Raw genomic sequence first — 14,430 nt, forward strand, 5'->3', positions numbered from 1 at the left:
AGATGAGAGACAAATTTTCTTATTGAAAATCCATTACTATTTCTATTTGTACTACATCATGCTTCCTTTCTGCATGTCAGTGCATGTTTCCTGTACTTTTTTAAGAAAGCTGAAGGATTTCGTGTTAAATTAACATGTGTTAAATTAACTCAAATAGATATTAACAGGTGAAACTGGTCAAACTCTAATGAAAAACCATTTGTAAAAATGTTATATTTGTGGAAGACACTATATGGTGAATAGGGTACTGGACTTTTGAGTCAGATTTCCAGCTTTGCTACATATTGACATGACTTTTGGCAAATCACTTGAGTTCTCTGAACCTCAGTGTAAAAATGAGGGGATTGGACTGGATGATCTCAAAGAATAATCTTACTTCTAAAGCCAATGTTCCCATGCTTTCACATACATTCACAACCCTTTATGGTAGGGAGAACATACATTTAATATGTATTATTTAACAATTTCATATCATGTCTTATCTATGAGGAATTGAGGCAGAGCTTCCTTAGAGTCACACAACTTAATGATAAATTAAAAATAAGAATTGGATTGCTCTTTTCCAAACCTATTTTTATATCCTTATACAAAGTTTCTTGCCACTTTTCATGTCTAAGTTCTTAATTAAAAACACTGATATCAGAGGTATCATTTCATAAAGTCCTTTGAAATAAGATGCTTGATCACCTCCACAACTCTGACATCTAGTCCCTACTCTTTCAATTCCTTGCTCTGTTATCATCCTTTCAGACTTTAGTTTAAATCTCAATATCCCTCCTAACCCATTCTGACAGTTGTGACCTCTGTCTTCATTCTACTTCAGACATTCATAAGGAAGATTTTAGATCTTTCTCAATTGCCTTTCTCAATATTCTGAATTCCTTTTCCCTCATTATAGTTTTGCCTTCTATTTTTTTTTCTCTTTAATTCCCTTACTCCGTTTAAATCCATTCCTCACCTAATGGTAACCTTTTTGTTTCTTCTCCCTTTGGTTCTGGCCTCATTTTCTGCTCTTAAGTATTCTATATTACTTTATTCTATAGTATAGTATAGTATTCTATAGTACTTTGCATGTAGGAGACAGACATCTAATGTTTACTGTTTAGTTGAATTAACTCTCTTTGAGACACTTCAAATACCATGCTCCATTGATCTGAGACCATTCCTGTGCTGGTAACCTTCGTACTTTGTTAATTTACACCATTTGCTTCCTTGGTTTGTATTCCTAACTGGCCAAAAGAGCCATGAAACCATGTTGGTTGGATCCATTACTACTGATAACCATGTACTCTCAACAGGACCCATTTTAGTACTTTGTCATATTTTGCACAGCAGCTATTCCAATTCTTTTCTTCAAACTATAAGCTCAATTATATCCATTCCCCTCAGCAGCTAACTTCTACAGCCTGAAGCCAAATGACTCTCCTATATTCAGTATCTTTTATTCTTAAGATGTAGTCCTAATCATTACTATCTATATTATTCATCTGGACACTTGATCCCATTTCCTACTTCTTTTCTTTGACAGTTCTAGCAATTATTCCTTCTTTCTTATTAATCTTGAATCTCTCCCTTTCTTCTGAATTCTTTTTCTCTTCAATTTTAACATGATCAAGTCTACACCCCACCCCCTCACCCCCAGGCTAAAATACACTTCCTTGACCCTATTCCTTAAAGCTATTTTTCCCTCCTTTAATTGCTTAACTTTTAGAGTCTTCCATGGTTAAATGCCTCTCTATACCTCTGTCCCTTGATAGCCTCAATCTATACCATTCCTCTGAAACAGCTTTCTCCAAACTCACTAATGACCGACTAATTACTAAAATTAGGGCTCATTTATGTATAGAAATCTTTTTACTTTTCTGTGCCATTTGAGTACTAACTGTACTACAACACTTCCTTGATCCTCATAATCAGGGAATATTTGTCATTGGATGTGATTCTCACTAACAAAATGTGTGACTTGAAACAAATGAAACACTGAAGGTAAGTGATGACTCCTAGAATTTGTGATGAAGAAGAAAGTAGTCACAACCTCTCTCGCCAAAAGGAAAAAAAAAAAACCTTTGTGAAAATAAATTTAATCATGTTTATAATTCTGCAATGAAGATGTCATTCTGATAACGTTCAAGAAAACTATAAAAGGCAAAGGAAAACTATCTAGTCCCATTACTCCAATGATATAATACATGAGCTTTAGAGAATTACAAATTACTTTTAGTATAGATAGGGAGATATAAAATACTTCTGATCTTGTTTGTGAGCCATTTTATGATTCTTCAAATAAGGCTTTGCTTGTTCTTAGGCGTTTAAAAGGAGGCCCCTCTAGGTTTTCTGTAATAAAACCAAACAGACTTAGTTATTTCAAATAACTGACTTCATGATAAATGTAACAAAAAAATTTGAAGAGATTGTGCAAAGACAGGAACATTAAAGCATTATTGGTAGAGTTGTGAATTGGTTTATCCATTCCTGAAGGCAATTTTAAATTGTGTACATAAAGTGACTAAAGGTACAAACTTTTTGAACCAAAGATTCCACTTCTAAGCATATATCAAAGGTAGGGGGGAAAAGGGTTACTGACAAGAAGAAAAACTATATATAGTAAAACACTTTTAGCAGCATTTTTTTGTGGTAATGAATGAAAACAAAATAGATTTCTATTGACTGGGGAATGACTAAACAAACTGTGACGTATAAATATATTACTTTACTTCAACATGATGAACAATAAAGCAGATGAAGACAATAGCAATCAAACAAATAATAAAAACAATGTTGTGAGATTATAAGGAACAAGCTTGGCTTCTCTTGTGCAGTACCATATACCATGTTATAATTTTTTCAATGTGTTGATCATTTTTTGCTAAAATTTTTTCCCTTCTTAAAAAAAAAAAAAATTCTTCTTTGTAAGTGAAGACTTGGCAAGAGAAAGGAAGAATATAAGGGGAAATCTAGATAGCATGAAAACAAAAGATAATTAAAACCTTTCTTATAAAAATAAAAAACACCACATAGGAACCTTAAGATTCTTTTGCTGAGGCAATTGGGGTTAAGTGACTTGCCCAGGATCACACAGCTAGGAAGTGTTAAGTGTCTGAGGTCAGCTCTGAACTCAGATCCTCCTGACTTCAGGGCTGGTGCGCTATCCACTGTGCCATCTAGCTGCCCCCTAACCTTAAGATTCTTAAATCAATGTGTTAAGATATGAGCTTTAGATACTATTCTTCAGAATCAAGTGATAGAGGAACCATGTGGTGCAATGGAAAGAATGCTAGGTTTGGGGTCGGAGGACCTGTTTTTATATCTCCTCTGTGCTAATTATTAGTTGTATGACACTGGGTAAATCATGTACTTCTCTGAACTCATTTCATTTCTTCATCTGTAACGTGAGGAAATTAGATGATTAGATAAGCTGTCCAACTCTTATGTTCAAATGTCATTTACTTAGCAACAATGTAATAGGCACACAATTGCTTCTCAAAACAATAAATTAAAACATAGCTGAATCAGAAAGTGATTAAAACCTTAAATATCACCCCAGTTTGTTTAGTCTCAACCTATTACAAATGAAGGGGATGGCTGCTAGAAAAGTTAAGTCTAAAACATGTAAACTTAGCCATACCAGCTTTCAGAAATTGCTCCTCTTCGTTCATTGGCCAATTCTCATACAACACAGAAGCTGGGACCTGGAAAGTGATGCATGCCATTTCCTTATTAGGAGCCACATTTCTTACAAGGTGAACTGAACTACATCCTTTTAAAGATGCACCTAACAAAGCTTCAGCTCGCTGTTGAACATCTTTGACAGGATCATCAGCTTTAGAAAAACTATAACAATGCACTATGGGAAGCAGCTCACTGTTTTTGATTTGTCCATCTAAAAGACAACGAAAAATACCAAGGAACTCCATAGCCATTGCTGGTAAATTCATAACTATGTGCACATGTGGCTTTCTCTCCTTTGATGTTTGTTTCACCAGCTTCATTAACTCTTCTCTTACTGGTCCTTGAAGAAAGTCTTTACCATCTAGGTTAAAGATTTTTACTTTTTGGTCTACTTTGTTTAGTTTACAATTGTGTAATAGCCATTTATGAGATTCAGGATTGAGATCATTGGCAAATACAGTGCAGTCTTTTTTTGCTACCGGGATGGCAAAAGGCCCCACTCCAGCAAAAACATCAAACAAAACATCTCCAGGCCTGAGTAGTTCTGTAATACGGTTATGTTCTGTGCTGAGACGAGGATTCCAATAGACTTTTGAAAAATCAAATTCATACATATAGTTGTTTTCTCGAACCTGAAAAAGATATGTTTTGGTTACATTATTTCTAAATTCTTGCCACTAATATGTAAATATCTCCAAAGGATTGATCATTTATAAGCATTCTTAAATGCTAAAGCTAACAGCAAAAAGCAGTACATTCAAAACACTGAATTAGGAAACTGGTATTTATAATAACCTTGAGACTAGTTAATTTCTTGTATTAGACTTTCTTGAGAAAAGCCATCTCTTCAAAGCCAAATGGTTTTCCCACCTTGTTCTAAAGCATCATAAAGTGCTTCCCCAGGCACATGAGGAATTTTTTTTAGATAGGGCAACAGACCCATTTAACTATGTTCTTATATATCAGATGGAAAGAGAAAACCTATAACTTGAAACAACATACCACACACATTTTCATGTTTGATAGTTATTGTGTAGTCATCAACCCCAGAAAACAAAGTCATCTGCACAGTTTGGATTTTTATAAAGAGGCATGAGTGAAGTATCAATGAGAACAATGATAGAAATGGAAAGATTCTAAATTCATGGCCAGTCTACAGTTTTCAGACTTTGGGGTTTGGGGAGTTTCAAGTCTACAGATCTATGTGGGTGGAATACAGACCTGGAAATTTTAGATGATATACCAGATGATGAGAGCCAATTAATGTAATAAAATGGCCAAGTGAACTAAGTTTTCTCATGCTCCTTCTCTTTGCCAAGTTTAACTCATCTTGGGTAAATTAGAATGCAGGGGACATTATGACCCCCCCAAAAGTTAATTGAACAACTTGTGACACAGTTTTGTGATTGCCACAGACAAGAAACATCAAAACTAAAACTAAAAAAACTCTCTAATTAAATGTTTAGTATTCTTCTGTTACTGTCTCATTTTTCTCAGTTAATTGCCATACAGTTTTTGCTTTGGTCACCTTTAATAAAAATTTAATTTTTGAGTTTCACTTTAAGGAATCAGCTCTCAAAAACCGACAAATACAAGTGTGTTTTACTGCATGAAATTCTATGGCATAGAGCTAACACAGCTAAACATTCAAAGGTTAACATCAATAGATTTCAGCATTTAAAGGAAGAGTAAATATACATCAAATGAATATAAATATGAATTAAACTTAAGCATTTTCCCACTAAATATGGTTTTAAAACTATATCTTTATGGAGGTGTAGTTGTAGATCCTGCCTCTGAGAATAAAATTACTCATTACCTTAAGGAGTCAAGAAAAAGTAATGAATACACACACTTAGTACTCGAAATGGGATAAAATGTGTTTCCAGATAGAAAGCTACTACTGATTATTTTTTGCCACACCACATAATTACTACTTTGTGCTGTCACTAAAGGTGGTAAAAATCCCAATTAACCTTTAATTAACAGCCTAATCTTTATACTGTCAATTGAAAAACTATCATTCTCCTCCTCCTGTTATTGTAAAATATATATATTTTTTAAACCAAGCATAGATTTTCTCCTATAGGATAAAATTCATCACTATTTACCCTTTATTTAATGCTGTACCCTAACCATAGAGCAATTTGGATTTAAGTACAGGAAGACCTTTGAATAGTTAATAATTTTGATAGCCATATTAAAAGAATATTTATTAATGCTTCAGAGGACACTATGTGCTACTCAAATTTTCAACAAAACTGTAAAGTTTTAAGTAGCTAACAAAAATAAAATGTATTTTGTATCTATATTTTGGTTAAAAACTTGTTCTTTAAAAGAGAGTTGCTTTAATGTTTCCTAGCCTAAGCATACCATTTTGAAAACTCCCATTACAGGCCTTCCTCCTGATTCCCTAGCACTTATTCTTTAAAGCCTCTTGCCCCTGTCATCTTTTCCTCCCTTTCCCTTATCTGGCTTCCTTTTATGTGTTACCTTACAGCCCTTCCTTACCTAACAAAGGACAACCACCACCACTTCACCTATTAAAATAAAGGCTGGTACAAGTATTCCCAAGGCTTAACACAGGACCTGGCATATAGTGAGCAGTTAATAAATGCTTACTGATTAACTTGCTGTTTCTCTCAGTTTCATCATCTATAAAATGAACCGGAGGAGGAAATAGCAAAGCCCAGTATCTTTGACAAGAAAATCCCAAATGGGATGTATTTGCAAAGTTAAAATAAGAGTTTTGGTAAACATACACTGTCTTTTAATGTTCAGAAGAGACAAGATGAAATGTATTCAATATTTGCCAGGGTGTTGTAATACAGCTGAAAAAATGGTTGAAAGAATTTAAATTAGCCACTTTGATTGGCTTGACACAATAGATGAAAAGAAATACTGTACCTTGGTTATCATATTCTCCTCTCCAGATAGCACTTCCATTTGAAAATTTCTATAAATATTGTCAATAGTATTGATTTTATTTACTACTGAAGTGATGCCTTGATTTTTGTCAATTATAACCTGGCCTGAAAAAAAATAGGGGAAAATATTTTTATGAGTTTTCTTTAATGCTTAAAAAAATTAAACCTGAAATCGCACATATGAAAATATAAACATTTCCCTTAAAACTGCATCTGGAAAGTGTTGAAGGAATACAGTTATAAAACTCTCATGCCACTGGGGCTGATGGGCTTAGTAATTTTTTTTTAAAAAAATGCTCTTCCTATTGGAAGCCCCTGAATGGGTGTATTTTTTTTTTTTATTATAGCTTTTAATTTACAAGATATATGCATGGGTAATTTTTCAGCATTGATCATTGCAAAACTTTTTGTTCCAACTTTTCCCCTCCTTCTTCCCATCCCTTCCCCCAGATGGCAGGTTGACCAATACATGTTAAATATGTTAAAGTATAAATTAAATACAATATGTATGTGTATATATATATATATTATATATATATATATATATATATATATATACACACATACATGTCCAAGCAGTTATTTTGCTGTACATAAAGAATCGGACTTTGAAATATTGTGCAAATAGCCTGTGAAGGAAATAAAAAATGCAGGCAGACAAAAATAGAGGGACTGGGAATTCTATGTAGTGGTTCACAGTCATCTCCCAGAGTTCTTTCGCTGGGTGTAGCTGGTTCAATTCATTACTGCTCTAATGGAACTGATTTGATTCATCTCATTGTTAAAAATGGCCACATCCATCAGAACTGATCATCATATAGTATTTGTTGTTGAAGTATACAATGATCTCCTGGTCCTGCTCATTTCACTCAGCATCAATTCATGTGAGTCTCTCCAGGCCTTTCTAAAATCATCCTGCTGGTCATTTCTTACAGAACAATAATATTCCATAATATTCATATACCACAATTTATTCAGCCATTCTCCAATTGATGGGCATCCATTCAGTTTCCAGTTTCTGGCCACTACAAAGAGGGCTGCCACAAACATTCTTGCACATACAGAAATTTCACTTCTTTAAAATTTCTTTGGGATATATACCCAGTAGTAACACTGCTGAATCAAAGGGTATATACAGTTTGATAACTTTTTGAGCATAGCTCCAAATTGTTCTCCAGATGTATTCACAATTCCACCAACAATGTATCAGTGTCCCTGTTTTCCCACATCTCCCCCAACATTCCGCATTATCTTTCCCTGTCATTCTAGCCAATCTGACAGATGTGTAGTGGCATCTCAGAGTTGTCTTAATTTGCTTTCTTTGATTAATAATGACTTGGAGCATCTTTTCATATGGCTAGAAACAGTTTCAATTTCTTCATCTGAGAATTGTCTGTTCATATCCTTAGACCATTTACCAATTGGAGAATGGCTTGATTTCTTATAAATTAGTCAATTCTCTATATATTTTGGAAATGAGGCCTTTATCAGAATCTTTGATTGTAAAAATGTTTTCCCAGTTTATTGCTTCCCTTCTAATCTTGTCTGCATTAGTTTTATTTGTACAAAAACTTTTCAATTTGATATAATGAAAATTTTCTATTTTGTGATCAATAATGATCTCTAGTTCTTCTTTGGTCATAAATTCCTTCCTCTTCCACAGGTCTGAGAGGTAAATTATCCTATGTTCCTCTAATTTATTTATAATCTCATTCTTTATGCCTAGGTCATGAACCCATTTTGACCTTATCTTAGTGTACAGTATTACGTATGGGTCAATGCCTAGTTTCTGCCATACTAATTTCCAATTTTCCCAGCAATTTTTATCAGTGAGTTCTTATCTCAAAAGCTGGAGTCTTAAGTTTATCCTTTGAACTTAACCTATTCCACTGATCAACTAATCTATTTCTTAGCCAATACCAAATGGTTTTGGTAACCGCTGCTTTATAATATAATTTTAGCTCTGGTACAGCTAGGCCACTGAATGGGTGTATTTAATAGGTAGTCATGAGGTAAATGGTATGAAGGAGGACTGAAAATATCAGCAAAAAGCTAAGCTTCTAGCATCTGTTTCTAAGCAGATGTTCATCTTAGAAACATTTTGAAGAAAACAAATGTTTCTAAATAAAAGAAATATTCAGATCATTGGCTCTGAACAACTATCAACTTTTTTTTTTTTTGAGGGGCGGGGAAGAAGGGGAATGTTCAGAGCTGTGATTCCATTGTTATATAGACCTTCCACTATTCAGCAATGCAGATATGCAAATTGTAATCTTATTGTACAGGTTAAGTTACTTGCTCAGGGTCACAAAACAATTATTTGTCAGATGCTAGATTTGGGAATTTGGAGTCAGATCTTTTTCATTCAAAGGGCTGCCTTCTATCCATTACGCTTTACTTGCCATTATATAAAAGCCAAACAAATAAACATATCTATTAAAAATCATATTCCACATGATACATTATAATTATAATGATAATTAGTATAATAATTGTAATCCTTTTATCTGGTGCAACTGGTAGAGCACTAGGCTTGTAGTCAGGAAGACAAGTTCAAATCGCATCTTGCTAAGCTGTGTGACCCTGGGCAAGTCTCTTCACTTATCTGCTTCAGTCTTCTTAGCTATAATATGGAGATAATAATAGCACATACCTCCCAGAGTTGCTGTGAGGATCAAATGAGATAATATAATGCCTGGCACATAGTAGATACTTAATACATGCATGTTTCCTTCCTTCCTTTTAATTATAATTTCTTTTTCACATTAGTTTAGAAACCTGTAAGAGGCTATCCTGAGATGTAAAAGAGAATCTGATTTTAAAATCTAATAAAAATAATCAATAATGCAAAAGAACAATAATGAAGTTGAAATTCAAATATTTTCTCTATAATAATCACTTATTACTCTTTTCAATTCTGTAATACAAATGGACAAAAGCTTTGATTTTGCATTTTTCTTAGGTATCAGAATTGAATTCCCAAGGTAAAATAGTTACCTTGAGATGAAAAAAAAATTTTTTTTTTTTGGGGGGGGGGGAATCCCAAACCTCAAGACCAATGATTAAAGTTTGACTTTCGTTCAGAGAAGGAGGTGACGTAGGGGCGATCAGAACCACTGATATTATCAATATAGGTAATTCCCTGTGAGGACACTTCATCTATCTATGTAAAACATCATTTAGTGTCTACTTTTTGTCAGGCCTTAGGGATACAAAGAATGGGAACAATTCCAAGAATAAATTTAAAGAAAATAACTACAAATACATACATAGTACCTAGGAACGGAGACCACTAGCAGTTTGGGTATCAGGAAAGCTTTCAAAAGGAAGGTGATGCTTGAGCTGCACCTTGAAGGAAGACAAAGAGTCATATGACGGGAAGGTGAAGGAGAAGTATATTCTAGGCATGAGAGACAGACCTCAAAAATCCAGAGATGAGATATGAAAGAGAGCCGACCTATTTAGATGTATGGTAGCGTACAGGAAGTGTAGTAATGTATAATAATGGTACTAGAAAGATCCGCTGAGGCCTGGTTGTGAAGGATTTCAAAAGCTCAACAGAAGAGTTTTTATTTTATCCTAAAGGCAATAGGAGATTGCTGTAGTTGTCTGAATAGGGGGATAACATGTTTGGATCTGAATGTAAGGAAATCATTTTGTTAATTAGATAAAGGAGAGATTACAATGGGAAGAGAATTTTAGAGAGGAGACCAATTAAAAAGTAGTTGTAGTAATCTAGGAGAAAAATGATGAGACCTGAACTAAAGACATAGCTGTTAATAGACAAAATGGGTTAAGAAACAAAGATAGAAATGTTAATATTTGGCAACTCACTGAATGTGTGGGGTAAGGAAGAGAGATGAAAGAAGGATGACATTAAGGTTATAAATCTGAAATAGAGAAGAAGAGGAGGTACCTTCAACAGAAAAAGGGAAATTTAGAAGAAGAGTGGTTTGGGGGAGGGGAGGGTGGGAAAGGAAGATAAATGAATACTTGTTTGGGCACAGAGATGTCTATAGTCTGAGATATCAAACAGACATCTAGTGAAGCCTCCAAAGGAGACTGACAACTTAGTTTGAGAGAGTAATGGAAGGCACTGAGAAGATAAGTGATTCTGCCAGGGTCAAGTGTATATAGTACGTAGCAGTTGTAACTGGAACAGACTTTCAGCCTTCTCTGTCCACTATTATTAATATTATTAAATGATATTTAATATTTAATTAAATAACAATATTAAAAATATTTCTGAGAATTTGAAAGTTCCTATGTGAGAGAAAGGAAACATCATAAAAAAGAATGCCAGAAGGAGTTTGTGCATAATTACAGAACACCTGCTTGTAGCCCTCAATATTCTGATCACACCATTTAAATAACAATTCTCTTTCTTTTTATCATTAATAATAATAAAAAAGAAAAACATAAAACAAAATTCATAATTCTTACCTGAATAAGATGCTAAAATTACATTTTAAAGATGAGCATACTTAAGCCCATTAAGAATTATTGTACATCTAAAAAACATTAATTTGCCTGGAGAATGCTAGTGATTTTAAATATTTATGTTATTAATTCTTCAAACCCTTCTCCAATAAACTAATGTTATATTACTTATAAAGCTATTCAGGATGAGTAGACAAAGAATAATGAATCTAGTAAAAAATCTACGTCTATAGCCCCAGGAATATAAACAGTACTATGTATTCAGATTTAAACCAAAAACTCACAAAACTTGGACTCTATACTTAGCCCTAAAGATCAATAATCATTAAGTACCAATGCATTTTGTCTCAGCAATTAATTCTGAATTTTTTATTCTATACCTTTATTTACATACTAGCCATAAAAGGCTAGGCATTCATTTATGCTTGTTCATACATACATCTTCTGGAGAGAATATTCTAAATGGGCTGGATTACAGCTCAGAACATGGACCTAAACTTAAAATGAGAAAATTTCCTTCTCTTCTAATCCAGCAGTTGTAAAAAAAACAAAAAAACAAACTAACAAAAAAAAAAAAAAACTTCCCCTTGTTTTTGGTCCAGACTTTTAATTTCATTAGTTGACTGGAGAAGAGGAATCTATAGTGAAGAAAGAAATGGAATTGGACTCCCACTATAAAAGCTCCCTTTACAGATCTTCAATTCATTTGTAAATTATAATCTTAGAAAACTTTCTGATAAAAGGTTAACTGATTTGCCCATAACACAGTTAATGTTCTAGGTAGCACTTGAACCCATGTCTTTCTGAAAATCGTCTTATATTCACTATGATGTTATCTCTCTAGACTTTTCATAACCAGAATTAAAACTTCACACACTAAACCCAAGTTTTCTAGGTTGTACCTACCAATTAACTGTTTGAATGGTAGTTGATGATCTCGAAGGTTCAGATGGGCTATATGTCCAATTCGGCTAAACCCTGAAGTTACATCTTGACCTTCAGGAAGCACAGCTCTCAAGATTTCTTCTGTTTTAAAGTTTTCATAAGTTAGCTCCAAACTATATGAAGAGATCTGTGGGTTAACATTAAGCTCTTTTAAAAGAAGACGTTCAGATTCTTCAAAGGAATCATCAGAAACTATTTTATAAGGATCCAACATAACAAGTTTATTTCCTTCATCCTTTGGATCATCAATCACTCGTTTTATGCCTGGACGTTGTAGTAGTGCTTTTTTTAGGGATCTCACTAATTTATTTACCATTTCTTTCCTCACGTTAAGTACTGGAATAGTAACTATTTTTTTGAATGCAGTTCTATCAAGTTTTGTCATTCCACGAACTTGAGAAGGTGGGAAATATAACTCAGGGTCAATTTTGTTCTTGTCTATTTCTGGCATTGTAGAAAATCTGTTTCTTTGACTGTACAAGTAAAAAGGAAGTGTTTTATGAAGACTTTGTGCCAGTGATATCCAAGTGAAAGGAATCTGTGAATTTGATGTAATTATTCTGTAATATGTTTTCAGAAATCCTGAGCATTCCAGTGATCTCCACGAAATCCTAAAAAAAAAAAAAAATTACAAATCAAAATGAAAAATATTCAGTAATTCTACTTTCTGAGAGTAAAAATCAAAAAGAAACTGTATGAAATAATTCACAATGGGTCACATGCTACTAAAGTAGTTACTTCACAAATAGTTAAGAATACTTGCTAAAACAGTATGAAAAACTCCTACTCAAGAAACCTGACTAAATGCAAAAAAAAAAAAAAAAGTTTGAGAAGGAAGACACTAGTAACTTCAGAGAAGAGAAAAGACATGTAGAAGATGTTAATCTGAACAGCATCTTAAAAGAAGTTTGATATTCTAAGGCAAAAGTGAAGAGACAAGAGATGGGAGTGTCTTTTGTGAGGAACAGAGGCAGCCAGTTTGGCAGGATCAAAAACAATATCTAATAATAACAATAAGCATCTACTATATATCAGACACTGTTTCAAGTGCAAAGATAAAGAGGTAGAAAACTAGTCCCTCTTCTCAAGGATTTCAGTCTAACAAGAGAGATAATATGCAAAAAACAAAACAACCCTACATACAAACAAGTTATGTACCTGAGAAAGTGGATCAAAGAAGAGTAATGCAAAATAAAGCTGGAAAGACAAGTAGAGTCCAGCTCTTGAAGAGATTTAAAAACCAAAAAGGAAGAATTTCTATTTTATTTTGCAGGAAACAGAGAACCACTGGAGTTTATGAAATACGGGCATATGCTATATAAATATGATATGCAATTAACTGTAGTTGCAAAATTCATTCCTCTCAAATAATAATACAAAAGCAGGTGCAGATATTTATTTCTTGATTAAACTGCAAAGAGAAAAAAAAATACAACTGAATGACTTGTTAAAAGGAGATAGATTTAAAAATCACTTGAATTAAAAAAAAAACTCCTAAGTTTACTCAATTTTAACAAAGTTCTTTAAACAATTCTTTCAACCTGTTTAAATAACTGTGCTGTTTCTTATTCCTAACAAAATGTTTTCAACCTTTACTGGAACTAACATTTTGCATTCACTACAATTCTAAGCATTCTGGAAAACTGGTATATTTGGGAGCTAAAGTTCTAAAAATAGCTTTTCACATTTCCATAGCATTTTAAAAAGAACAAACCGTCATCCCAGGCACCCTACTCAGTGAGTCTTGAGGCAAACAAACTCTAACACAGCAAGGTGCAAAGAAAAAGGCTAAGGACTGGGGTTCATTCAAATTCCAGCTCTCCCACTTACTGGTTGTGATCTCGAGCAAATCTTTCAATCTCTCTGAGCCTCAGTTCCCTCGACCAAAAACGAAGGCTTACTGGACAAAACTCCCTTTTCAGCTTTAAATCCAGATGACACTTTGACCCCAATGCTTTGGATACTTAAACCAGGAGCGCTCCCATCTTTCAAAGACCTAAATAAGAACCCGGAATAACTAGTTAAGAGATACCACTGGATGAGGGGGAGCGGGCAGAGTAGAACTGTGAACTCTGACCCTCCAAGTAACATCGCGAGATTTTTCTTAAGCAGGGGAAGCGCAGTATTGAAGTAGTGAAAGGCCACTTCCCGAGTTCATGGGAAAGTTGTCATATTTGGATCCTCTCATGACCTCCAAGAAACCAGACCTCAGTGGTCACTGTTCACGATTCCTTACCCTTACCCCTACATCAATCACCACCCAAGCCGGTCAACTCCCAATTTCAGACTCCGGGCGGAATCCAAAAATCACTCGCACCTCATAATCCAGAGAAGAAGTCCAGCACGTGGGGAGGCTGGGGCGCGACTGCGTCGTCACTCTGTTGGGGGGAGGATTGGAGTAAGATGGTAACGTCATCAAATTGCGCTTTTACTTCTCCCTTTTCCGTCA

The 14,430-nt window shown here is 34.2% G+C and overlaps 1 protein-coding gene and 1 long non-coding RNA gene across 3 annotated transcripts in view; both read right to left on the reverse strand.

Moving 5' to 3' along the window:
• Positions 1-14,430, reverse strand: part of LOC127549600 (uncharacterized) — a 1,392,683-nt gene that overhangs the window by 566,271 nt on the left and 811,982 nt on the right. The gene's annotated exons all lie outside the window — the stretch shown is intronic.
• TRMT5 (tRNA methyltransferase 5) lies at positions 2,066-14,404 on the reverse strand. Its single transcript, XM_051977770.1, has 5 exons — positions 14,299-14,404; positions 11,943-12,592; positions 6,577-6,701; positions 3,626-4,301; positions 2,066-2,334 (listed from the first exon to the last, which is right to left on the reverse strand). The coding sequence occupies exons 1-5, from the start codon at positions 14,301-14,303 to the stop codon at positions 2,270-2,272; spliced, it is 1,521 nt and encodes a 506-aa protein (XP_051833730.1). The 5' UTR covers positions 14,304-14,404; the 3' UTR covers positions 2,066-2,269.

Source organism: Antechinus flavipes, chromosome 2 (assembly GCF_016432865.1).
Source record: "Antechinus flavipes isolate AdamAnt ecotype Samford, QLD, Australia chromosome 2, AdamAnt_v2, whole genome shotgun sequence".
Taxonomy (NCBI): Eukaryota; Metazoa; Chordata; class Mammalia; order Dasyuromorphia; family Dasyuridae; genus Antechinus; species Antechinus flavipes.

Excerpts from the sequence above, each read along its gene's own strand:
- TRMT5 (XM_051977770.1), bottom strand. Across the intron at positions 6,702-11,942 it reads ACCATTCAAACAGTTAATTG|GCCAGGTTATAATTGACAAA; the intron begins GTAGGTACAACC and ends ATTTTTTTTCAG. Across the intron at positions 4,302-6,576 it reads AGGAGAATATGATAACCAAG|GTTCGAGAAAACAACTATAT; the intron begins GTACAGTATTTC and ends TATCTTTTTCAG.